This window comes from Scleropages formosus, chromosome 19 (genome assembly GCF_900964775.1).
Source record: "Scleropages formosus chromosome 19, fSclFor1.1, whole genome shotgun sequence".
NCBI classification, from domain to species: Eukaryota; Metazoa; Chordata; class Actinopteri; order Osteoglossiformes; family Osteoglossidae; genus Scleropages; species Scleropages formosus.
Window position 1 is genome coordinate 13,970,082 of NC_041824.1, and position 26,467 is coordinate 13,996,548.

Sequence of the window (26,467 nt, forward strand, 5' to 3'; positions counted from 1 at the left end):
GAGTCTGTGAATCCACACAAAGAGCCCTCTGTAATGTTGAACGTTGCTGTTGTTGCTGTTGCCAGAGTGTGAAACATGGAAATTACTCGGGTGTCGTGTGAATTCCTCCGTAAATTCAGTGCAGGTCATGGAAGACAGACAGGTGTCCTTATTGAAGGGAAACGGGGAACTGAAGCTCATACTCATCAAGTGATGCCCGGGCGTTCATCCGAGCTGAGTAGCGGAACTGGAGGACACCAGAGAACAATCTGCTGCATCCTGTGTCCGCAGGACAGGCTGTAAGCAACTCCCTTGTCTAGAGTAGCAGACAAGTCATTTGACACATACAAACTAACCCTTAACAGCAGGCTATCCTGCTTTGCAGGTGCACTTGCATGAAAGGTATGAGAAATGACCATCCAGGCAACAGAGGGACACCATGTGGTTTAACAGTGAGATCGTTCATCACATAATATTCACTCCTGCAGGGGTGCAGCCCAAAGGGCCAGCAGGTGGTGTAGTAGTTAGAGCTGCACCGTTGCACTCAAAGGACCTCAGTTCACACTCTACTCCTGCTGCAGCACCCTTGTGAATGGCACTTACCCTGAACTGATATAGTAAAAATTATCTTGTGTATCTATATAAATGGGTAAGCTTTTTTGGAGCAAAGCTAAATGTATTACAGCTATCCCTCACCTTTTGAAGGTAATTTGTACCTGAAGTACACTATCATAACTCAAAAACATATTTACCATTTGTTTCAATGGTTAAAAGGTTTATGTGTTCCTGGGTCCCAAAAGTGACACCCATTTATAGTAAAATAGCACCAAAATGCCATTAAACACTGCACAATTAATTCAAGTTAACTTAAGTTAAAATGTTAACAGAAGTTATCATAACAGAACATGACAAGGCAGTTTCCTTTCACTAACTACTCTGTAATACTGTATGGAATTTTACCAGCTCATTTGTAACTATGTACACTAGTATATAGTTAGAGACTGTGTGTGTGTGTGTGTGTGTGTGTGTGTGTGTGTGTGCGCGTTATATTGCTGTACTGTATAAATGTGTGAATGACTGTAGGGAGTCCCCAGTATTGTATCTAACACTGTAAGTCATTCTTGGATAAAGGTGTCACCTAAATACTAGTGAAGAATCACCGAGCATTAGAGGAGAAAAGCATCTGCTGAATGAATAATTATAAATGTCTTGTACCACTCAACTCTCAGGAAACACATGAAATTCTAATTATGCAAAAACGTAAAGACATGCCCAAGTCAAAGTAGGGGTATCAAATAAAACTCCCTGTAAAGTGAAATTCTCATAACACAAACAGCAACATCTCAGGGACCAAAGTCCACAACCACTTGTCCCAAGGAGGGTCACAGCAAGCAGAAGCCTACCCAGCAACACAGGGCGCCAGGCCAAAGGGGGACGGGACACACCCAGGACAGCACACCAGTCCACTGAAAGGTACCCCAACCAGGCTCAAACACCAGACCCACCACACAGCAGGTACTGGCCAAACACACCGCACCACTACACCAATCTCAGGGACTCACTCTAATAATACAGGTTATCTTTGTATGATCAAATAATGAGACAAAAGGGTAATGTATGGTATACTTCATTTTAAATAATTTTTGGAATGTCATTAAACACTATGCCACGCCCACACCAGCGGGGCAACACGGAACACCTGGGGCGTAGCGTAGACTGATGCATAAAAGGCTGCGTCAGAGCAGGAGCTGACGCGGAACCTTGTTCAGCCTAACGTATCGAGACCTCCTTGCTAAACCTAAACTCCTTCCAGACCCCTTTGTCCTCTCCCAGTCCCTTTGCCATACTTCTTAGTCATCGTTGCCTCTTCATGATCATTGACCTCTTGCCCGTTCACCGACCTCGCCTTTTGGATTGCCCCTTCAACGACGTTTGAACCTTTTTGAGTTTTTGAGTTTTGAGCCTGTCCTGTGACAACGTTTCTCGGATTTCCCATAATAAAGCCCTTATTCCACTCCACACTTGGGTCTGCCACTTCCTTCCGGAACAAGCCATGACACACTAATCTTAGTATAAGTAAGTAAAATGTTAATATTCATGAAAAAAATTTCTAAAGATCACAATGCCATACTGGGAAATGGCACAGCATTTATGACTCTTTTTTAGCGCATTTGAATGAACAATAAAATATTTTAATGTATTTTTGCAAAGGTTTATGCAAGGAAATCGCTTTTGTAAATTTTTTAAACAATTTGTGTTCCACTTCTTGAATAATTTGGAAGATATTTTGAAAAAATAATACTGTTATGCACTGTCTGGTCACCTGAGACTGGGTCTTGTGTGCATAAACTGCAGTAGTAATAATAATAATAATAATAATAACAATAATAATAATAATAATAATAATAATAATAGTTCAAGTTTCAAGTTTAAGTTTATTGTCATAGGTAAAGGTACTGCATACAAGTATCATGAAATTCTTCCTGAATGCTTCTCCACAGAGTATGAACAAAAACAACAGAAATACTGCACAAAACAAAACAATAACAATGACAATAAGTAATGCTAGTAACCATAACAATAAATAACGGTAACACTAATAACAACAAATAACAGTAGTCAGCCGGAGAACTCAGAACATGAGAATGAGAATGCTTAAAGTGACAATGTAATCTCCCAATGTGCTTAGAAGGAGCAGTCCAACTCTAGTTACAGAAGGTGGCACATTGGTGAGTGTTGTATACTCTTACAGCAGTGGGGTAAAAGCTGTTCCTGTACCTAGCAGCGTGGGTTCGAATAAACCTGAGCCGCTTTCCAGATGGCAGAAAAGAGAAAAGTGCCTGTGCGGGGTGACTGTGATCTTTCATGATGCGCATCGTCTTTCTGGGGCAGCGTGTGGTGTAGGTGTCCTGGACTGCTGGTAGCTGTGTGCCGATGATTTCCTGGGCTGTTTTGACCACCCTCTGCAGGGCTTTCTTGTCCTGTATGGAGCAGCTGCCACACCAGGATGTAATAACCCTGTGAGGACGGACTCCATAGCACACCCGTAGAAAGTGGTGAGGACTGTAGTGGACATCCTGGCACTCTTCAGACGCCTGAGGAAGTGGAGACGCTGATGGGCCTTTTTTCATGGTTGATGCTGGGGGCTCAGTCCATGTGAGTTTGGCAGTGAGGACTGAGCACACAGCATTCATATAATAATAATAATAATAATTATAATAATAATAATAATGAAGCCTGCTGTTCAGCAAACCACGGGAAAAGGGGATTTGTGCAACCCATAACCTCTAGAAAGTAAAATTCACCCTTTATTAATTCGTAGACACAATTTCTAGAAGAGCCTCCATTTAGTTTTCATGGCTACTCACTGCAACGTCTTTGATTACCTTCACAGCGAGACCAGTACTTATCTGCTAATTGATGTGTCACTGTGATGTATTTTAGTCCCATTAGCAAACCCCAATAGACATGACAGCACCCAAAAAATAGGACCTGTGTTCTCCAAGTGTAATCATTATTCCCCTCACTGCCCACCTGCACTACAAGTGTCGGTTCCCTTAAATAGGCCATTTTCCTTGACACAACAGGGCTCCGGTCTCCCAGCATGTGGTTATTAGCATAATATCTCTCTTATTCATTTATTTATCAGCCACTTTTACAAAAATTAGCTTGCATAACTGTAAAGCCTACATATTTACGCACCTTTATTTTTACAACAGTAGTGCAAGCATGTCGCATTCCTTGCTCGAGTACCTTGTTCAAGTGTGTAACATAATTTCCTGTACTGACCTTACATACTTTGTCTATGCTTACAATTACATTAACAAAACTGAATGTACTACTGTTCCCAGTGAACAATAAAAAGAATGTGATGTTATCCCATTAAGTTAAAAAAAAGGCTAAAGGAAACCACTACTCAGTACTGTGGATTCCAGCAATCACAGAACAGCAGTGAACTTCAAAAATTCCCTGGATGTTCAGCAGAAACATACCTAAGCTCCATGGCAACAAACACACAGATAAGTATTTATTTTTGGAAGAAAACACCCACAAGTACAGAGAGATAAAAAAAGGACAATGCAAACTGCCATTACGACAAATTGCGGGGTTTATACTAGAAAAAGCCCCGAAATTAAATTCATATCTACATATGCAAAGACTGACCGCTCATGCTTTCGACTGAAGTTGCCAGATTTTATTCAGTCCATATTTACAGAATCAGTCAGTCGCTCCTGTCAAGTCTGCCACACACATTTTAAGCCTTGCTACATAAGGGATATGTATAGGTAATGAAGCACTGTGATTACATTGGACTCCTATACTCATCCATCTCTATATTGCCATACTGCCATTAACTCAGCACGTAAACAGCATTCTTATCATAAAGTGGGGCTTTGGTTCTTTTAATTCTCTCATAACACAGTCCAATGAATAAAAGGCTGCCGAGATCCTGAGGGATCGGAGAGTGTTAGTGATGGGAGAATAGACACAATGCTGTTCTGGGTTTCTATGGGCTCCATCTCCACCTCGATACACTGAACCGGGTTCAGAGCCACGGAGAGAACTTCAATGATTTTTTCCTCTTTCCATTCAAATCCATTTGAATTTGTAATGTGGAGCACGGAGTGCCTGGTCACCTCCACCAGCCACACCAGCGTCATTAGGAGAAGACGAGGAAGAGGAAATGGAAGGAAATAGAAATGGGATTGCTTCTATTTGAGACTCATCTTTATGTAGGTCAGAAGCGGCTACCTGTTAAATAATGAAAACTTCATTTTCCAATCAGAGTTGTGGGGGGGGGGATTCAGGACTGGGGTGCTGTGAATTCCCTGGAACAGCAATAATCACACTCATCAGCTGTCTCACACCAAGAACCTCCTGCAGTCTTTCTGAGTCACAATCAAGCATAGAGAAAACACACACACACACACACACACACAGTGCTCAACTGTCACAGAAATGATTAATCTCCAGGTGATGGGAATGCTGCATCGCTCCGAATCTACCATGGGCCTTTGTGAAAAGAAGGTTAAAAGTGGGATAGGCGTGGGACACACTGGTGTGGGACACGATGGACAAATTCTGGAGTTATGTGACAATTTCCTGGGGAGTACTGAGTCAGTCAGACCGCAGACAACCAATTTTCCAAATTTTGAAGAAAAGAGGCTTGTAAATCTATGTCTGCCTGTATTTTTATTAAGCGGCATCGCCACAACTTCTATCCATATATATATCTGTATTATTTTAGAAAAGCTAGGGATTAGGTATTCATTTTACACACACTCACACACCTGAGAGATAGAAGGCACTACATGCTAGCCAGTGAAAACCTGTCCAGCTGGGCATTCTGCTAGGTACAAATCCTGGCAGCTGCCAGGCCCTGGGTGCAAGGAGAGAACGATGTAGGGCAGCACAAAGACGTAGGGCTGGGAGACAGAAAACCACGGCACTGCGATGCTCTGGGGAGCTGCGGGTGGCCAGTACAGGATTGCCAACTAGAAGACACGGAGGGAACACTTCTGAGTTTTGAGCTCCGACTCTATCATCTCCATCCTCCAAGGGTTTGACTGTCTAAAAACAGATTTTAACATGAAAGAATAAAAAACAAGATTTTAAATGGATATGGGTGACTCAGTAACACCAAATATACAGTAGCTTCCAGTTAGAGCTTATTGATGTGTGTGTGTGCACCACAGCTGTATGAAGACCTGCAACCTGGCTTGTTTCTCACAGCTCTATGTCTGTCAGGAAAAAATTGCAAGCATGCTGTTGTCCCAAACAATGGCACGCTATGATGTATAATCACAATTCATTTGGCATTCACACATTTTCTCTCTGGTAACTCAAACAAAATCAATTTTCTTGAAAAGAAAGACTAACTAAATGTCTGAAAATGACATATCTTTTCAATATCCCCTTGAAACAGCAACAGAGGAGGGAACCCTGAGCTCAGCTGGAATGCAAACAAGTTCTATTGGCCTGCGAAGGTTAGTCACAGAACATCTCAAAGCAAAGGTCTGGTTACCATACTATCAAGGTCTTAAGTCTAAACCTGGGGAAATAAGCACACACACGTCCACTTTATTGCAATTTTGTAGTAACCCACAGGAAAAAAAAAAAACACCTCTCCTCAGTTACCATAGAAACGTGCCAGTGGAGTAGGAGGAACGTTCAGTCTTCCACAGCATGTGACCCACAGTGGCTTGAAACGTGGCCCAGCTGAGGAGCTGACTGCTGCACTACAGCCAGCTCTGATGACTGGGGCGGCTTCGCTTCCACCCCTGCTGGGACATGGAAAGGCCTGGAGCAATGAGGCTTCGAGGGGAGGGGGCACGTACTACTAGAGCCTGGTGTCTTGCCATAGTCTGCCACCATGGTGCCTTCGGGAAAGGATAAGCTGCTTTGCCTCTTGTTTGTTTCCCGTTTATACCATTGTCACAGCAGGTGTAGTCTCCTGCTTCTACGGGGGCCTCTCGGCAATAGAGAAAAGAGTCACACGCTGGACCCCCTGCCTGCCTAACAGTGTGTCAGCCAGCCAGTGTCTAGTCGGTTGCTTGTGAGCAAACGGTTCAACCACCCACCACACCACAGTTCTGCCCCTTCTAGGCCCGCGGTCCCTGCTGATTTGTTTAAGGGCTACAATGCCGAGAACATGCTCAAGGACTGAATAGATTACACAGCCCTGCATCAAATAATGACACCAATTAGGCAAGTCATATCAATGCAGTTCTCATAACCCCCCCCCCAAAAAAAACCAATATAGAACAACTCTTTCTCTCCCAAGGTCACGGCAATTAAAACTGACACACAGCACAATGGACCCGATGCGATCCGAAAGGCTGCCACAAGCTTTCAGTGTGAGAACCGTTGAGGAGAGTCTTTTGTGTGGAAATTCTGCATTGAAATGCAAGAGTCCCCACTTTTCCATAGACAAGAGTTTCTGAATATGGGTTTGACTCATTATACTGTATGCACTTCACATACCACCGGAGCCTAAGATAACAATCTGCAGCAGAAACATTTATATAAAAAGCCCTTCTGCATGCAACTGTGGGGGAAGGTCTGAAGGACTCGTACACATCTCAATTCTGAACTCTTAATTAAAACTTTATTTTTAACATGTACAGTAGGTAAAACTAAGACATTATAACAGCTCCACTGATTTATTTCTTCTGGTTAATTTAGCTGTCAGTGTAATGGATATATTTTAAGACAGCAACTCCCAGTTCCATACAACCCATGAATATGCAGGTATATTCTTGCTGAACCTTTAACCCGCAAGATCTTTGAGCATACAATAGAGTAGCATGGCTGCTCACAATCCATCATGACAACATTTTGGTGACAAGTCCAATTCCTCACTCACTAGCTTGCCTACCATGTACGCACCAAACTGAACATTTACACACCGTTTGACAAAATACAAATTTAATCGATTTTAATTGATGGCAGAATGTCTAGATTTTAAAATCTTTATCCATTTAACAGTATTAGTTCACAGTGTTTCTGCATGAAAGCAGTGTAAATGACAGCCTTTGCAGTACAAATGGAGTACTCTGGATTTATACATGTACACTCTGTACTGCAAGTGAGAAGCTAAAAGCCAGTTAATAAATGGAGAACTATAAAACAAAAGACGGGCAGTATGGTGGTGCAAAAAGCAGCGCTGGTGTCTCAAAGCTGCCGAGCAGTGATAGAGGACATATGTCTAGTTCCTGCTCAGTCTGTGTGGAATTTGCACGTTCTCCCCGTGTTCATGTGGGTTTCCTCTGGGTACTTCAGTTTCTTCTCATAGTCTATAATTGCACTGAAGTGAGTTGGTGACTAAATTGCATTTTTCTTTGGAAAAAAGTTTCTGCTAAACGTATTAATGTAAACAGTATAAAGAGGTATGTAATATATAACTGACAATCTGGGTGTTAGACCAACCATTCAAGTCACCCACTAAAACATCCTCGGGATTTTCTTACGCAGATGTTAGAAACTTTGCAGGATGTGGATTGACAAAAGAAAAATGGTCACGTACTCAGAAATATGACTGGTTTAGTCTTTTTGGACCTGATTTCACACATGAAGTCCGAACTGTAACACTTGTTTTGTAGTTTTAAAACAAGGTATTTAGTTGCCTACTACAGATGATGCTTGGATGGTAAAGATGAGAAAAGTGTTATAAGCACAGGGAACGTATGAATATCTGAGGTGTTAGTGTAGCAGCAGGTTGAATTTAACATGAAAGAAGATCTGTCATACCTTCCTAACTCAAGCAGTATCCCACAGTAGCCTTCAAAACAGTTCTATGTATCTCCTTTGCCAAGACAAAGTGCCCCTCTCTGTCTTCCGGCACTAGCATCAACTCCGACCCAGTAAACTGATGAAGTAAGATGAGCAGCAACCTGGGAGACTTACGAAAGAGTTTTCTCCAGCCGACTGCCTGTAGACCCAATGATTTCTCCCAACGTGCAGAACGTCTGTCCAAGAAAGTCCTGAGGACAAAACAAGATGAATGGTACACATTAATTCTTAAATTCACAACAACTGCTACTTGTGCCCAAGCTGATTCCACCCTAGTGTGAACAGCACATCTAATCACCCTCCTGAAGGATATCAGGTATAAAACTGATATGTTTATTTCTTTTTGAATGCATTTACTGTAGCTTACCATTTTAATTCTGAGGTTCTGGCTACTTACCTTGATGTTCTGATGTCATATGTACATTAGACTGAATTGTACAGTGGACACTGAATTCTGTATTACAAAAAATCAGTCCTTCCTCAAACATTTATGAAATCAACGTAATTTACAAGTGCCTTTGTAATCTTCTTTCATAAAAATTAGCTCAGCAGCATTTATCATAAAGTCATGGGGATGTCGACCAACAATCTCATTTTCTCCTTTGTGGCTCCATAGTGAGTGTGATATATACAAATACAGTTTCAATACCTCTATAACACAACTAGGTAAGCAATGCCAATATCAATCAACTTCCCGAGCTACAAAAATCTGGCTGTGAGTGCTCTCTAGCAGAATTCTCTAAGGCACTTTGAAGCAAGACAAACAAATAACTGGAATATAATTTTTCTGCAAGTGCTGTGGTCTGTCAGTATTAAAGAACAAAGGCCATGTGGGGGGTCTTGACAGATTGTGACTCCATGTGAGGATACTGTACTTTGAAGTTCAGAAGGAAAACAAATATAGCACCTGTGAATTTATGAAAGAAGAAAATCAAAACAGATGGGCAACTGTGCATTTAAGAGGGACCAGGCTGGTGGACTTTCCTTCATTTAGCAACAGAAGTACTGCTATTTCAGTTAACAGGAATATCCTTTGTACTCCAGGTCCATTCACAGAATTTACCTTTTACATTTATTCTAGGAAAATTACTAGATACAGGCTTATTACTTGAGCAACGATGATTCAGCTGTTGAAAAACCTTTAACAAATAATTTGGAAAAACTATCAATCTTTTTTAGATATGAAAGTTTGAACATGGAATAGTCTTACAAGAACTTTTTTTTTAAATCCATTATAGTACTTTATTATAGCTTTGTTCCATGAGAAATCAACTGACATCTATATATTTAAGCTTTTAATGACTGTGATACTGTGGTAAAAGTAACTGAATTTATAAACCACTAATTTACTACAGACTTCCAATTCCCACCAATTTTGTAAGTTGAGAACCCAGTGTACATATTTTTCATGATGTAAAATAGTGCTCTACATATTTGCACCCTAACAGCTGTTATCTCAGGCTGACTTTTATTATTCAGTCAAGAAATGTAATAATGAGACAAACCTTCTGCTCATCCACATTTTGTACAGCAGGGAAAAAAGAAGACAGCTGTTAGTTATTTTCTTTGTAAAAAGACAAACACAGTAGTAATTTAAATTTGTGCCCCTCTCCTATCAGGGTTCTGTCTGAACAACAGTTGTACGAACAGTGTGAACATGTGGTGCTGAAAAAGGTGCTGTATTTCGGTAAGAAAAGACAGAAAGCCTTGTTAGACAATTCTGCACACTGGCAGAACTCCATACTGGGAGGGTAAGAAAATAGCCACCTTTATAACAAAAAATGCAAAATTCACAGAAGAAAATCAAAGAAATCTTTGTTTCCAGAATGTGTCCACCACTACAGGAGACTTCAAACTGTTCATACACAGACAAATAAATAAAAATGAAGGCCCACAATTCAATAATAAAGTCAAACGTCCTTACGTGTTTAGAAATGTTAGAACTTCTGGAGTCCACATTGTATCTGTAAAAAAAGCAAAATATAAAAATGTTTATTTTGGTGTCCCTCCCCCTCCGGCCTTACGTCCTGTGTTACCGGGTAGGCTCCGGTTCCCCACGACCCCAAATAAATGTATGAGTGGTATGCTGCCGGTAAAAGACTGAAATCACACACTCACACACACATACCTGGCAACACAGGGCGCAAGGCTGGATGGGGAGGGGACACACCCAGGGTGAGATGCCAGTCCGTCACAAGGCACCCCAAGCAGGATTCAAACCCCAGACTCATCAGAGAGCAGAACTCGGGCAAGCTTGCCATGCTGCTGTGCCACCACACCCCCTCTTGAGAGAAATAATTTAAATGATTTCCTTCCACCCTAAAAATTTCTCAACCTCTTGCAGAGTATCCTTCTGCCGTTAACTTGCTTCTGACAGGTGTGCCATAAGGTAATATTCTTGTAAGTCATTTGCCCATGTCCTTCACCTCCGCTCAAAAATGTATGAACATGAAACCTTGTGATAAGATTAAGATTTGATTACAGTAAGATTTGATTGCCCTCCAATTCCATCTAACTTTTATCTGATTTGTCTTCTCCTCTTTTTTTTTTGTTTTTGGCAATTACTGTTCTACACACAATTGCAGATAATCAAAAGCCGGTTTAGAGTGGACTAGGGAAAGTTCACCCTGTAGGTTTTTCCACCAGACCTCTTTTCTCCCACTCTCATGTCATATAAACTTAAAAGCTTTATTTATTAGTTCATCTTTTTTACAGTAGTCTGCAAAAAAAACTTTCAGGTTTTTCTTCTGAAATGTAGAATAATTTGCATTACAAAAATGATCATTCTGACACAATTACGTATGGCACAAAGACAGCTACTGAATGTTGGGAACCTTACAACCTTATTCTGTTCAAGGACTCCAGCAAAACCTTTCATTGTAATATTCAGATCAAATTAATGTTTCTATTACGCTACAGAGCACATTATTGTTACTTACTTTTCATTAGCAACAAGCTGATTTATGCAATGGTCAGATCTCTCACCCTGCATATTTAGTCATGCTGTTGTGAGTTGAGGAAGTTCACAAAGTCAGTTGTGAAGTTGGAAGGGGAGACAACAGGGAGTTTCTGCAGAATCTTGACAATAAAGTGAGGATTTAAAGTATTTACAAAAGTTTTTTTTTTTTTTTTTCCCCTGGGAAAAATTGCAATAAATGCAAGTTGCCCAAGAAATAACCCAAGGAAAAATAGATTAGTTACAATTTAAAAACTTTCAGTGATAAGAAAATTGCAAAATTTAACCTTGTGATAGCAAATAACCAGGGAAACCAGTAAGATTGTGATCTTACTGTGACCATGTAGACAAAAAAGATAAGGTTCAGCTCTGCTTGATTAAACTAAACCTAAGAAAACCTAAGTAGTGTGACCACACTGAGATCTATTTGACAAGAAATCATTTATAGGCTGAGACTTCCACACAGAGCTGCACACTTTCTCTAAATTACTCTCTGTTTGTTCTCCCCTTTTCCATTCCCTCCCACAATCCACCTCCCTCCTCTTGAAGCAAAAAGAAAAAGCTGGCTCTTACGGTATCCAATGTAATTAGTAATCACATTTTAGCCCAGGAGAACATTCTAAAATTGACATTTACAGCTGCAGAACAAAAAACTTTCCAAAAATGTCATCAGCTGTACATTTGTATGCCATATTATGGTAAAATTCAAAGAAGACATTTAGGGTTAAGGAATCGAACAAAATGACACGTGCACTGGTGTGGTGGGTGCCTCGTATTGTTTTCCGTCTAATAACATATTCTGTTTGAAAGCAGTAGCCTCTCTGCAGCCTATTTGTCATTGTCCATTCCCTTTCTAATGCCAGGGATTGGAATTGCGCTGCCCAAGCCAGGTAAACAGGACCTTTTTTTAACAAAGCCTTAGGTGGCCGTTTTGAAACCCTTCTTTATGGAATCATGAGCGGCAGCATTTGGCGCCGTGATGAAGTGCAGTGCTGTCTCAATGCTGGATCCAGTTAAAACAAAGCACGATCTGAACATGTTGAAAGTAACAATTCGAGATTTTAAATATAACAATTTCAAAAGTTTACAGATTCCTATCTTCTTGTTTGTATATATAAGGGAATTAAAAAAATTTAAAAAAAGACATTTTGCAAACATAGTGCTACTTTAAACATTTCACCAAATTAATTTTATGCCAATTTAACGCTTATAAAGTGTTTATTTCTTCACACACACCAGCATGTAATGCCTCAAATATACTCTGACACAGGTTACCACTCCAAACTAAATGGATAAATAAAAAAATGAGAGGCTGCTGATCCAGTAACTAAGAAAACTAAGATAACTGACCTAAAAACTAAAAACTAAACTAAGAAAAACTATACTAAGAAAAAATGAGGGAAAAAGACTTTATTAAAAATATTTCAATTATGTAGAAATGGCCAGACACTTTCTGAACCACTTGTCCCATATGGGGTCGCAGGGAACCAGAGCCTAACCCAGCAACTCAGTGCATAAGGCTAGAGGGGGCACACCCAGGACAGGACACTAGCCCATCACAAGGCACCCCAAGTGGGACTTGAACCCCAGACCCACCAGAGAGCAGGACCCAGTCCAACCCACTGTGCCACTGCACCCCCAGCAAAAAATATATAAATTCCAAAAATGTTAAACTAAAAATGCCTTGAATACAACTAATCAAAGCACCTGAAACGTCACTTAATTTTTTTTACATAAAAACTGGAGTTAATTTATTTATTCCATTTCACATTATGCATATCGATATTAGACAAACTCCCTATACAAGCAGGCCAAAAACAGCACAATGACATCGTTCATGTCAAGACTGTTTCAGTGGGCAGTAGATGACTGTGACACTTTCTCATGAAACTTGCACTCGGCCTGTATAATATCCATGACACACGTACTTCAGCGCCTACACCGCATTATGAAACTCAGCAGTCAAACTGCGTGCTTTTCACAATATGATGGTCACTTTTGCACCTAGTTTTCCACTGAGTCTCGTGCAACTAGAGGCTTACAAATTGAAATATTGCTTGAGTTTTATTCAGAAATACATGCCTTTTGATTATGGGCCAGCATGTGGCACAGTGGTTAGAGCTGTTGACCTTGAACTAAGAAGTTGCACATTCAAACTCTACTTCTTGCGGTAAAAGTCTTGAGTAAGGTTCTTACTCAGAATTACTACAGGAGAAAAAAAACTGCTGTGTAAATGGGTAAATCATTGTAGGTAGCTTAACAGTGTAAGCTGTTTTGGGCAAAAGTTTCAGCTAAATAAATAATTGCATATGAATTCCAGAAGAAGACTAGGCAGTGCTTTCAACTGGTTTGTTGTAATCTGATGAGAACATTCCTCGTTTCCTTTCCAATGTTTGTGTGGCCAAACAGCTGGTCCTTGACTCCAACATGCTTTCTGACACTAGTGCCTGTTAATAAAGCTCCAAAGCTTAGCCACATTTCTGAAAGAGAAATAGTGGATGAAGTGCGACCCTTACATTCCCTCTGAGCTCTGTCACCACATGTACAACCATGCTGGATGACAGCCTACATCAGAACTGCATTATCGACTCGTGAAACACTCCGGAGCTATTGCAGAGCCACTCATCTATTGATTTTGTGGTTTGTGTTAAACAAGCCTGGAATTCATCCTACTAGAGTGGAGATTCTTTCCAACACACATGAATTCAACAAGATCCTAACTGTCCGTCCTGTTGAATTTTGCTTCGGAAACATCAGAGTTACTGCTGAAAGGCCCCATATCTTGATGACTCCCATCTGACCATTTGTGGATAATCTAAGTCTCTGTATGGCCTTCACTGAGCAGTACAAAGACACTCCTTGGGATGAAACAGAGCACTGGCTGCATGCAAAGGCTGCTTAGATGCACACTGTAGAGGCTCATTGTGTCTCTGACAGAGACTCACTGTAGGACCGATACACTGTACGTCGACATTGAGGTCGAATGCATTGATTATTCTGAAAAAATGTTCACATTTACCTGAACTCACATATCCTTATACATTAACTGTTCCTCATTTTGATAGCATGAAACATCTTGTGGTGATCTTCAGATTGGTTTTTTCAGCACCTTTTTATCATTGCCATGACAACAACCAAAATATCATCTGCTTTCAACATTTGTGTCATTAATGAGACTTAATGAAAAAGCAATACTGAAAGAAAATGCCATCTAGCTGGTTTTAAGCCCACAGTAATGACAGTGTAAACACTGTCATGACATTCTCATGATCATGGTCCTGTAATGCGGATACGTACTTTGAATATACTACCTGGAGCACTAGAGGCCTGAACAAGGGATTGCATTTAAAAATGGACTGGGGCAGTGAGGATTATCCTATTGGTATGCTTAGGAAAAAACTAAATTCTGCATATATGCTGTTTTACACACAGTACATTCACGCTGTCCATGTTCCTGTTGTGTACGCCAGTGTCATCTACCTTATATGTCATTTATGTGAGACTTAGAGACATCTCCCTGCTGTCATCTACTCCAATCTTATTGTTTTATAGATAGATAAATCTTACAACTGAGTGCATCTACATAGCAAACAACATTTCAATATTTCATTGCACCATCCACTCAGTAGATCTACATCATACTGTTTATGTGGGTCTGTCCTTCAGACTGCAGAGTCAGATTTTCTTTGCTGTTGACCGTACCATCTGTGATGACAATTGTTGGAATTGATCTTTTTCAGATTATTCCTCATTGGAGACTCAATGATGAAGCATCATAAAGCTTTAAGATACTGCATTTGCACAAAGTTCCTCTCCAGATGTTCCAGAGGAAGTAGGTTTGATCCAACTCAGTCTGTGCTGTGTTTGCGTATTCTCCCGGAGTGCGTGGGTTTTCTTCCACAGTCTAAAGGCATGTGACTCTGAATTGCCCTTTGTGTGTGTGTGTGTGTGTGTATGTTACATAGCTCTAACATATAAATGAGTGAGTGACTCTTGTGTGTCTAGCATTGTAAATCACCTAAATGAAAAAGTGTTTGTTTTTTGTAATACTGAATACAGAATTCACTATAAGTTCCTTTGGAGAAAAAGTATCTGCAAAATAAATTCAAATGTAGTTAATATTGCTCATGTTCTTAGAACTTTCTAGTTGTGTCATGTCATGCAGAACAGCAATGTGTGCAACAAGTAAAATAAAACATACAAAAAGGAAAGAAATGTACTGTCTATAACAGGATGAATAATAAGAGGTATACAATTAGGTAAATGTTAATGTAAATAGAAAATAAAAAGTGAACATATACCATGATTCATTTATAATTTACAGGAGTGCACAGCTTCAAATTTATGCCAAACAGTCACAAACAGTGGACATGGGGGTGGATGAAGCCACTTACTGCACATCCATTTTCAAACATACAACAGAATATTAAGTGGGTGCATCTGGAACAACAGTTATGCCCCCAGAAACCAATGGGCTACAAAATACATGATGAGTCATGACCCAAAGCTTTGTGATTCCTTCATCACATGAAGGCATCTCACTTTTTCCTTCTGGAGTCCTCCCACTAACCTCATTGTCACAGACAGAAATGTCCCGTTTATTACAGACCATCCACTTCATTTCAGACCATGAGAGTGGTCTCAGATCTTGCACTGGCTACGCATCCCCCCAAACAGGGCAGAGAAATGAAAAAATACTTAATAATCCCATATGGGTAATAACCTAAAGCTGTGCTCCCTTGGGAAAAAACACATACCCACTTGCGCCTCGCCTGCTGAAATCCTATACTTCATTTTTTTTTTTAATCAAGAAAGGATTTGTATTAATATTTCTAATGATAACTTGCAGAAGAAAATTATTCCTCATTTCTACAGACAGAAGAATTACTTAATCTGTGAGTATTCCTGCATGAAATGCAATATCTATCCTAAAGCGATTTTCTGCAATTCCCATACAAAGTCGGCAACACAAAACCTCTAAATATGTTTCTTAACGTGATGCACTTCTTCCTTTATAAAGATGAACATTTACAGTACATCCTGCCTTTCTGTCCATTATATTTTATTTCACATGAAACGTTACACAGCATATTGCTCTAGTGGAAGAAATCTAAGCAATTGCACTGTGCAGGGTGTGCAGTCCCTCTCTAACTCCATCAGTTAATTAAAAATACAAATTACTTTTCTTCATTTCGTATAGACCCTGCTATGCAGAAGTAGCTAAATGGAGTAGACACAAGGCTAAAACTAAATTACAGGGATAAACGCTACAGCCTGACCTTAATGTGTGCATTCTGCATGAGGGTCAAGATACAGTTTCGAAACAAGGAAAAGGAGCACCTGTTACCAGTGGAGCTCACCAGAGATGTGATTCTCAAAGCAAACCCTCACTTCATTATTTAGGAGGATCCCTCTCCGGCCCTTCCTGTGAAAGGCATGATGGCAGTATGGGGCGAGAAGTGGGCTGGCACATCGGCGGGTCGGTCACTCACACATCAAAGCGCAGATTCTGCTTCTCCTCAAAAAAGTAGTCCAGGACGAACTTTCGCACAAAGTCTGGGTTCAGCGTGTTGTCAATGACTTCCGTTCTGCCAAACTGTGCAGGGGAAAAGCAGAAAGAGATGGAGAGCTGAGGGCGAGACTTCTACAGGCAGTCGAGGTTCTTGTGACCAGGATCACTGTCACCAGTGTTCACACATATCATGGAGACGACTGCTATCTCTCACAAGAGACAAAGGCTCTGGGAAATCCTCTTTTCCCGACAAGCCTCTGTCAGCCTTGGTATCAGATACTAAACCCTATTTTCCACAGGGCCCTGTGCTGAGTTCTGACAGGTAAAATAATGAGCTATTGATCCCAGCACTGTCTCCATATCTATCTCAGTCCTTGATGTCCACCAAGCATAATCCCTCCTATCTACTCAACACTCATTTGGCTGTTATCAGATTTTCCAAGGGAATTTTTTGGACCCACAGTAGTCTGCTGACCACTTACATTTACACTTACATTTACATTTATTCATTTAGCAGACGCTTTTGTCCAAAGCGACGTACACTTACGTCCTCTCTGTGGGGATACTCATGTAACTGGCTGGTGAGTTCTAAGTATGACCAGTTACTCGTTGGGGTCAGGTTGTAATGAAGATTATGAAAATCTTTTAATAATGCTCTTGGAAATGGAAAATTGAGCAGTTAAAAAATACTGGGTTTTACAAAAAATTACTGCAAGGCACTAACCTTAAATACACATTTTAATCTGCTACACATTTTTTTTTCTTTCACAATGTTCACGATACAATACAAAAATCATTGTAGATGATTTAACACAGTCAACAGCACTGCTGAACAAACCTTAGGATATCTACATGCAACCTGCCAATAACAGAACATTCACACACACACTTTCTGAACCGCTCGTCCCATACAGCATCGCAGGGAACCGGAGCCTACCCGGCAACACGGGGCGTAAGGCCGGAGGGGGAGGGGACACACCCAGGACAGGACGCCAGGCCATCGCAAGGCACCCCCAGCAGGACTCAAACCCCAGATCCAGTAGAGAGCAGGACCCGGTCCAACCCACTGCGCCACCGCGCCACCGCACTCTCTCACAGAACATTCATTTTTGTAAATTCAAGATCTATTTGGCTGAAGCTCCTGATAAGGGTAAAATTCCATAATTCAGTAAATGAAAAATGCAAAGACGAAGAGGTTCTTACTGAGTAGGCAGAGACGCATCAGAAACATACATCTCTTTTTTGGACAGCCCTCACACTCAGGATTGTCCCTTTCTCACACAAAGAGACACCTGCTTTCATCCACCAGCCAAGCCTGCCCCTGCAAAGTAAGGTTATCCTTTTATGCAGCCCCAGTCAGACTGGTAGAGGTCAACTGCAAAGATCTTTGGTAGTTAGTTTTCCCTTCAGACACAGCATGTCTTCAGTGATCCAAGACAGTGCATCGGCTTAACCGTCACGGGAACAACAGCACAAAGGAAAATAGTGATACAATTTACTACTCATAAGCCTCATGGTTTTTATCCCTGCTTCTCCAGCTGAGGCGATGAATGGTTATTTATTTTTACTTACATGGCATTGCTCTGATTTATTTTACCATCTATGGACAAGCAGTCATTATGACATCTAATAAACCCCCAACTGTCTCCAAGTGTCATCCCACTGAAATGAGCAAGGCCGGTGCAAAGACTACCCTAAAATTTAACTGACATTTTCTAAAAAGAATGAAAAGTGGTGTATTTTTTGTTATTATACTAATTTGAAATCTTTTACTGGATTTTGATTTGCTGTAATGTTTTTGTTTTTTTCATTTCATACATGGCAACAAACACCAGGTGCTTCAATCTGTTTTCCCATTACCATTCAGTGTAAGAGCAATAGGAGTTCTGAATTTGACTGCTATCTCAGAAGAATGTAGAGCATGTATTTGTTTATTTTAACCGTGGACTTCATGCCATGTCGTAAACTTGACAATGCATTAGACTGCAATTAGAATGTCAGAAAACAATCCTTTCCCCGGGAATATCTTGCTGCCATTGTTTATCAGTTCAAAGCTAACAGCAACTGTGACCTTTCAGCAACTCATTCTTGTGATGACAGCAGCGCTTATGTGGCGATACGTTCCAACACAATTTGCTGGAAAAAAGACTCCCTACTGAAAACACCATATGAGAAGGGTGAAAATAGCTTATTAGTGGAATGCTATTAGAAACACGGTCAGCTTCAATTTTATAGCTTTTTTTACAAGAGACTACCCAGTGCAGCCCACTCATAGGCAAACCCAGGCTACAAACACAACAGGGAGGCGAATAAAGGAAGACACTGTAAGTGAGTGAAGCTTAGAGCACTGAAGCAGGGAAATCACAATAGGCAGAAATCCCAGACATTTCGAGCCCAGAGAGCTCCATGTCACTCCAGCCCCACATACAGCCAACAAACCATACCGCAGTATACACCCACTAGTCTTCAGCTGACCAGTATTGACAAGCACCACCAGAGAGTATTATTATTATGAAGAGGATTTCATTTACAAACTTAAAATTATCTCCAGGCAAAAAGCCTGGACACAACAGATATGCCAACATTAGTGTCAGCACAGACCTGAATAAACCTTTTCCCAGTCTCCTGACAGTCCCTTTTAAGGGAAAAACATACACCAGAATATGAGATTCTGGTTACTAAATTTTACGGCTCTGATTGAGACACGAGAGGCATCATTGTTATTCCAAAATAAGTAGGTTAGTATCCATCCTGCCTCCCACAGAGATATGTGGAGCACATGGCAGACCATGCGTGTGCTACCTAATGAAGGCGCTCCAGTCTGTGGACACGGGGTGCAGGGGGTGGACTTGTGCTTTTCAACACTCAGAACAGCGACAAGCTGTCCAGCCCCAAAACTTTTTTTTTAAGTTCACGTTCAAAATTTTTCCCTTCTTTGGAGAAGTGTTGCTGTAGCGCCTTTGAAATCATGCAAATGGTTCTGCTTCTCCTTGGTCTGATATTTATGGCTGTGCTCAACAGAACCCTGATCTTTTCCCCCACTTTACAGTGACTCTCAGATAAATGAAAGTAGAATGTGGCGTTTCAACAGGTCACCGCTGCACTAATCTCGCTAATTTCACTCTTCTTTTTCATTTTGTGCATGCAGGTGTGTGTCTACATATGTTTGCCTCGGTGTGTGCTTGTGTAAGGCTCTGTGCACAAGTGCAAATGTGTTGGTGTGTGTATCCGTGTGTAAGTCAGAGTGAGAGAGGTATGGGCATCCTATAAACAAACAGTAATTAGCACATGCCCTCTAGGATGTTTGCTACAGACATACTGTAAAAAAGCAAACATATGTGGGAGTCCAGGCAGCAGCCCAAACTGGCAAGGCAGGCGCAGAGTGGGTGTCCACCCGTTTCCTGCACAGAAGGCTTCTGGCCGATGAAATGACAAAACAGGCTATCGATTCATATCCCTGAATCCATATGGCTGTGTAGCCGAATATTTATTTAACCGGCAATTTGTAAGGATGCAAGCGTGTTTAGAGAAAAAAAATGTTAAGCACATAATGTGTCTTTTTAAGACGCAATTACTTAGCACACAGGAGGAACTAAGACATACAGCTTCTGAAAAATGAATAAAATGTAAATATACACACAACAGCACTGTAACACAGAATTTTGTGGCAACATTAAAATATGTGATTCTTATGGAATCAGATGCACTAACTGGTAAAAAATAAAGTTTTTGTGTCACATTTAAATCTGTGAAGCTGAAGCAGTCCCTCTTGTTGTGGTCATTGTTCGAGAGGAAAATTACTGCGAACTGAAACATGCAGAATGTCTGTAACATATAAAGGTGTGGAGGAGCAATATGTTACTTAAGACACATTTTTTCATATTCATATTGCTGGCATGGAGAAAAGATGTATGGGAATATGGTCACCAAACAAGCTAGCAAACTATAGTTTGAATCGCCTTAAGGAATTCCTGCAATCAAATTACAAATAAAGTCTTCTAGAAAGGGGGGACATGGTGGCATGACAGGCTTGTTCAGTGCCTGCTGTGTGGCAGATCTGGGGTCAAGCCCTGCTTGGGGTGCCCTGCGACAAACTGGTGTCCTGTCCTCAGTGTGTCCCTTCCTCCTTGTGCCCTGCGTTGCCGAGTAAGGCTTCAGCTCACCACAGCCCCACTCGGGACAACCAGTCATTAACACCAGTTGGTCTTCTAGAAGGGGTTTTTAAAAATGTGAGTAATAGCAAGCATTTTCTTATCTGTTTGCATGTTTACATTACTGTATGTTTTACATAACAGAGAATTTTACCATCATATTAACTTCTGAATCTTCAGATTAATAAAAGGGCATGTGTGTTTGCCTTTGGTGTTGGTAGATAACGAATTAAATATATTTCGACAGTTTTTTATAAACATTTAAATGCTCATTCCAAGAAAAAAACCTTAGGTGATACAACATTTTGGATTTAATTTTTGAATTTAGGGCATGTGATGTAGGAGATACCAATATTTTTATTCTGTGCCAAGAAAAAAAACTGAATTTGTTCATCAATGTGCAATTCATCAATATACACATGTATTTCATGATTTCAAAGAAGTGCTGCAAATTTTGTGGAAATGTGAATATTCTTAATCTCAAGTTTCCACACTGACAGTCAGTAAGCTCTACTGGAAAGGAAACTATAGAAAAGAAGATAACTGGGTCAGTAACAAAGACCAAAGAGTATCAGGCATTTTTTTTTTTTCCAAAAGCAGCAATCTCCACCAAAGGCCCAGTGTTTAATAATAAAAGCCACAACGCTCATGAGCTATAACTAGATCATATCCTGCACATTCTGGATTCCTTTAGCCCCATCTGCCATATTTCTGATGCTTAGCCCAGCTGATGTAAACCATATACAGACAACCAGAGCTCTCACTGAATGGTCATCCTAAACCATACCTGGATAAAGCCACACCCATCCATGCCAACTCCAAGAGGATCCTGGGGCATTTACTGATCTCACTGCTATCTTCAATGTTTCATGAGCTCCTCCTGAGCAAAGAGTCACTCAACAGGAAGGCAGGCTTCTCGATCCCACGCTCACACCACGGGTAGCACCAGGCCTCTCCACGCACCACCATCTGACATTGAAGCTTGCTTGAGCAGATCACCTTGCTGCAACACCTCCCCAGTTCACAGCTCAAGCCACAGCTGAGCAACCATTAAACATTTAGAAAGTATCGGAGATTATTAAGACTTACCCAATTTACAGGGTGACATTTCTCTTTGTGCTGGTTCATGTTCAAATGCGCATGCAGGCGTGTTTGATTTAAGCAATCGGATCAAATCACAGGCAGCGGCCCAATTAGATATTCATAATATCAAGCGCAGAATACACGAGATGTGGCACAATCAACGGGAAGAGAGAGAGACACTGACACTTACCTCCCTCCACTCCTTGGTCCCAACACCCTGGATGTAGAGCACCACCACTGTACAGCGCAGACAAGGTGGAGGAGAAAGAAGGAAGGAGAAGGGAAGGAATAAATGTTTTTTTAAATATGGAACTGAAGGAAACCCTTGAACCTAAATTCTTCTCAGATGTAATATATAAAGCAATATATTCCAATATATTACTGACAAGTTCACCAGTCTGGAAGTTTGAAGATGGACTTGGACAAAAATGACTGCATTAAATCTCACATTCCACTCGGCAGCATATTCAACAGTGCATCTCATACTAGACCTACAAAGCTGTTATACTGCACAGCTGAGAACTACAGTAAAGGAGGAAAACCTGGTGACTGACAATTTACAGAAACAAACTGTTGGGTGAGAACTGATGTTAAACCAATTTCCCTCAAGAAAAAGTATTATGTTGCAAAATATACATAAATATGTGGACACTAAAATAATATGAATGATTCGGAGGCTAAGAAAGAGTGTTGTAATTCTATGGTACAATGTGCACCAGGCTAACAGGCACCGCCAGTGACATGTCCCTAATGTCATCCTTCCTCAGCACATTAGGACATTTCACAAAGAGAAAAGTGCAAATGATTAGAAAAGCAAGAGAGGCTATTCTCAGTTTATGGATAACCGAAAATGACACTGTTTAAGTGTCTGAGCAGTTTTCAGTGAATAAATTACACCATCTCACAGGTAATGGATTTTAAAAATTGTCACCCACAATTAAATGAGATCTTGCCCGTCTTGATACAGCTGCTGCTGCGCAGTCCAGTAAAACAGAGTCTGAATTAAACCCCCTGCACCTGGAATATCACACTTTACAATAGACCCCCAGTGACTGATCAATTATGAATAGGGATTTCCATAAGTAAGCTGTGCATGGGGACACAGAAAGGGTGGGTGGGAATGGGTAGCTGGTTCCTTAATATCCAAAATGACCACGGTGGTTTGTGACCAGGGGCATGGATTCAATGCTATTGGACATACACAACAGGGACATGTTGTGTCATGGACTCAAAATTTCAGCACAGCTTCTCTTGTTTCCTGTTTAATAATGCTCTGCTCCAAAGTGTGTTACATCTGAAAAAGTCCACCTGAGAAGCACTATGTAACTGTATTTGTTTAACAGTCTCCATTGAAAAATTCAAGGTTAAATATGTAGAGCATGAAATCTTGAAGCTGCAAATCAAGCCGACAACCTAATTAATTTGGCAAGCACTACCAGCTGAAACAGTATTGTTCCTCTGAACAACGGATCTCTGTATTCAGGGTTTATTTTCTGTGCAAAAAGACTGGGGGCAAAACAAAACTCTTTGAATCATCGCTAAAAGACACCCTTTGAAGTGGCAAATTTGGAGGGGAGGTGTGATAAAAAATTGTGTGTAAGAAGCATCAGTGTGCAGCTGAACTTGAAACTCAAAATGAAAAGTTGTAATATAAGCCAGCGTCACGGTTAAAAAGGGCCCCTTATGAGCAGAAAGTTCCACAAGCACTTGGACTCAAGGACTTCCCTCAAAGAACCCAACTTATATTTACTCATTTAGCAAACATTTTTCTCCAAAGCAATGTTAAGCTACCTACAATGATTTGCCCATTTTGGAGAGGGGGAAGGTTACTGGAGCAATTTACAGTAAGTACCTTGCTCAGCAGTGCTATAGTTGGAAATGAGATTTGAACCAGTTACTATTGGGTCCAAAGGCAATGGCACTAACAGCTGTCCCCTAGAGGCACTTATGGCCCCTACTTGCACATACACAATCACTTACTGATTGAAGAAGAAGAAACTTTACCTTTGTGAAAGGCATCAGTGAGTATGAGATACAATATGTATTGTAAGAAAAAAACTAAAAGTTTGCTTATCATATTTTTTCTACTTTACCAGTGCTTTAGCAGCTTTTAACAACATAAATCAGCTCTTACCTGACTACAGTAAGTGGAACTTCAAATAAGTTTAAATCAACGAAATCAAAAAGATTTTTCAAGTCACCAATAACTAATTATAAGCACAGCTTTATCATGGCTGAAAACACAAAAGAACTGGAGACAAACTTGAATAATAAGCAAATGGGCAATTCCAGAAGTAAGTTGTGCATGGGGAGACAGAACGAGTGAGTGATATGACTGTATTTTACCTATTAATCTGTAAATAGTTCATTCGTGTATATATATATATATATATATATATATACACACACACACACACACACATTTTCAGAACCGCTTGTCCCATACGGGGTCACGGGGAACCGGAGCCTACCCGGCAACACAGGGCGTAAGGCCGGAGGGGGAAGGGGACACACCCAGGACAGGACGCCAGTCCGTCACAAGGCACCCCAGGCGGGACTTGAACCCCAGACCCACCGGAGAGTAGGACTGCGGTCCAACCCACTGCGCCACCGCACCCCCATATATATATATATATATATATATATATATATATATATATATATATATATATATATATATATATATATATATATATATATATATATATATATATATATATATGAATATGATACTTAAAAGTATGACTAAAACTGTTCTCTTCCGCAAACTCTGTGCTCAGCTGTCTTCCGGCACCTTTCTCCTCCACACCTTCTGTCATATTTCAAAACACAAGGTGCTTAAGAACTGATCTACAGCAGAAAAAAGGCCCAAGATTAGTACTCAGACACTGCATGCACTTTTAACCTGTACTCCAAGACTGTTGAAGTTAAATTAACAGTGTTATTATTTTATGGTTTTTTAATTTTTCTTTTTTTTTTTACTATTACTAAGACATTCACAATCATACTGTACTCACTACATCCGGATTCACTGAAGCATAAACCCCAAATTTCTCTAGAATGTCACATTTCACCCGTCCTGAGTATGCCCCCTCCCCCCCCCCCATCCCCCTCCCCCTCCCCCTCCCCCTCCCCCTCCAGCCTTGCGCCCTGTGTTGCTGGGTTGGGCTCTGGTTTGTCACGACCCCGCTCAGGACAAGCGATTTCAGCCAGTGTGTGTGTGTATGTGTGTGTGTGTCACATTTCACCACTATTTACAAACATTTCTGAAGACATATCAGATATGTGTCATGAATCATACCATTTGATCCATACTTCACACTGGCAATTCGTCTGTCTTGACCAAATCTGCTTGGCACATGTTTGAAAGTGTTTCAGAAAGTTTCATCAATACAGCCATTTTTCCAAGTAAAACATATTTTTCCAATACAACTCAATGGTTCACAGAAGATCAGGGGAGTTACTTGCTCCAGAGTGTATGTGTACCTTATTGTTATGTATCAAGGTTATTTAGAAATGCTACCTACAAGAACAGACATTACAAAACTTGATAGCCTGGGGTTCCCCCGTCACACACAGCAAAAATACAATGCATGGGGCCAGTACTTTTATATATAGCTCACATAATTCATGCTAGACAAAAAATATGTCACCTAAAATTAATTTCCTAAAGCACCTAATGACTACTTCAAAATGGGTACATATACTAGCTTTGAAATGGATTTTTCCCTTATTTCTTATTAAGGATATCACACACACAATCTCTACAACTACTTGCCCTGAGTGGGGTCACAGCAAACCAGAGCTCAACCCAGCAACACAGGGTGCAGGGCTGAGGGGGAGGGGACACACCCCGGACAGGATGCCAGTCCGTCGCAGGGCACCCCAAACAGGGCTCGAACCACAGACCCACCACAAAGCAGACCCCAGCCAAATCCACTGCACAACTGCACCCCCCTTAAAGATATCAGACATCTTTTATTAAATGGCTGGGACTTTTTTTTAAAAAGCATGTTGTCCTCTAACTCCCCCATGATTTAAGAAGGTAAAGGAATGAGGCAAGTAAAGAGGCACTGTGAGGTGAGGGTGGCAGGTGAAGGCAGCCTGCCAGCAAGGAGGCAGAGGTCTCTGGAGCACTGGTCCAGCATTTTGCCCTCAGACAGATTACTTCCCTGATGGAAAGTGACTGCAGTGTAGAATGCCATCCAGAGAATTCTGACAGCATTCAATGGAAAGATGGGTGTTTCTTAAAAAATGCCAGATAAAGAAGGAGAGGGCAGAAAACAGACAGTAGGCCCTTTAAGGACCTTTGTCCCAAAGGCATGCAAGCCACATACACCTAGTTCTAGCCACAGCCCAACAGTCTAAACATTTGCAGCTGTATGATTGCTTGGCTTTTGTTAGACAGATATTTTCACTGGGATCTCCCACAATGCTCAATAATAGCCTTAAAATAGGAAATACAGAAACTGATGAATTTAACATACAGGGGAA

The 26,467-nt window shown here is 40.8% G+C and overlaps 1 protein-coding gene across 2 annotated transcripts in view; it reads right to left on the reverse strand.

Annotated features, from left to right (window-relative positions):
* LOC108939412 (copine-9-like) overlaps positions 1 to 26,467 on the reverse strand; it is an 84,505-nt gene that overhangs the window by 38,446 nt on the left and 19,592 nt on the right. For both annotated transcript variants that reach the window (XM_018760736.2, XM_018760737.1), the window contains exons 3-6: positions 22,164 to 22,210; positions 16,720 to 16,823; positions 10,196 to 10,235; positions 8,386 to 8,462 (exon numbers count right to left, since the gene is read on the reverse strand). In XM_018760736.2, the coding sequence (XP_018616252.1) occupies positions 8,386 to 8,462; positions 10,196 to 10,235; positions 16,720 to 16,823; positions 22,164 to 22,210 (268 nt within the window). The remainder of the gene's footprint in view (positions 1 to 8,385; positions 8,463 to 10,195; positions 10,236 to 16,719; positions 16,824 to 22,163; positions 22,211 to 26,467) is intronic.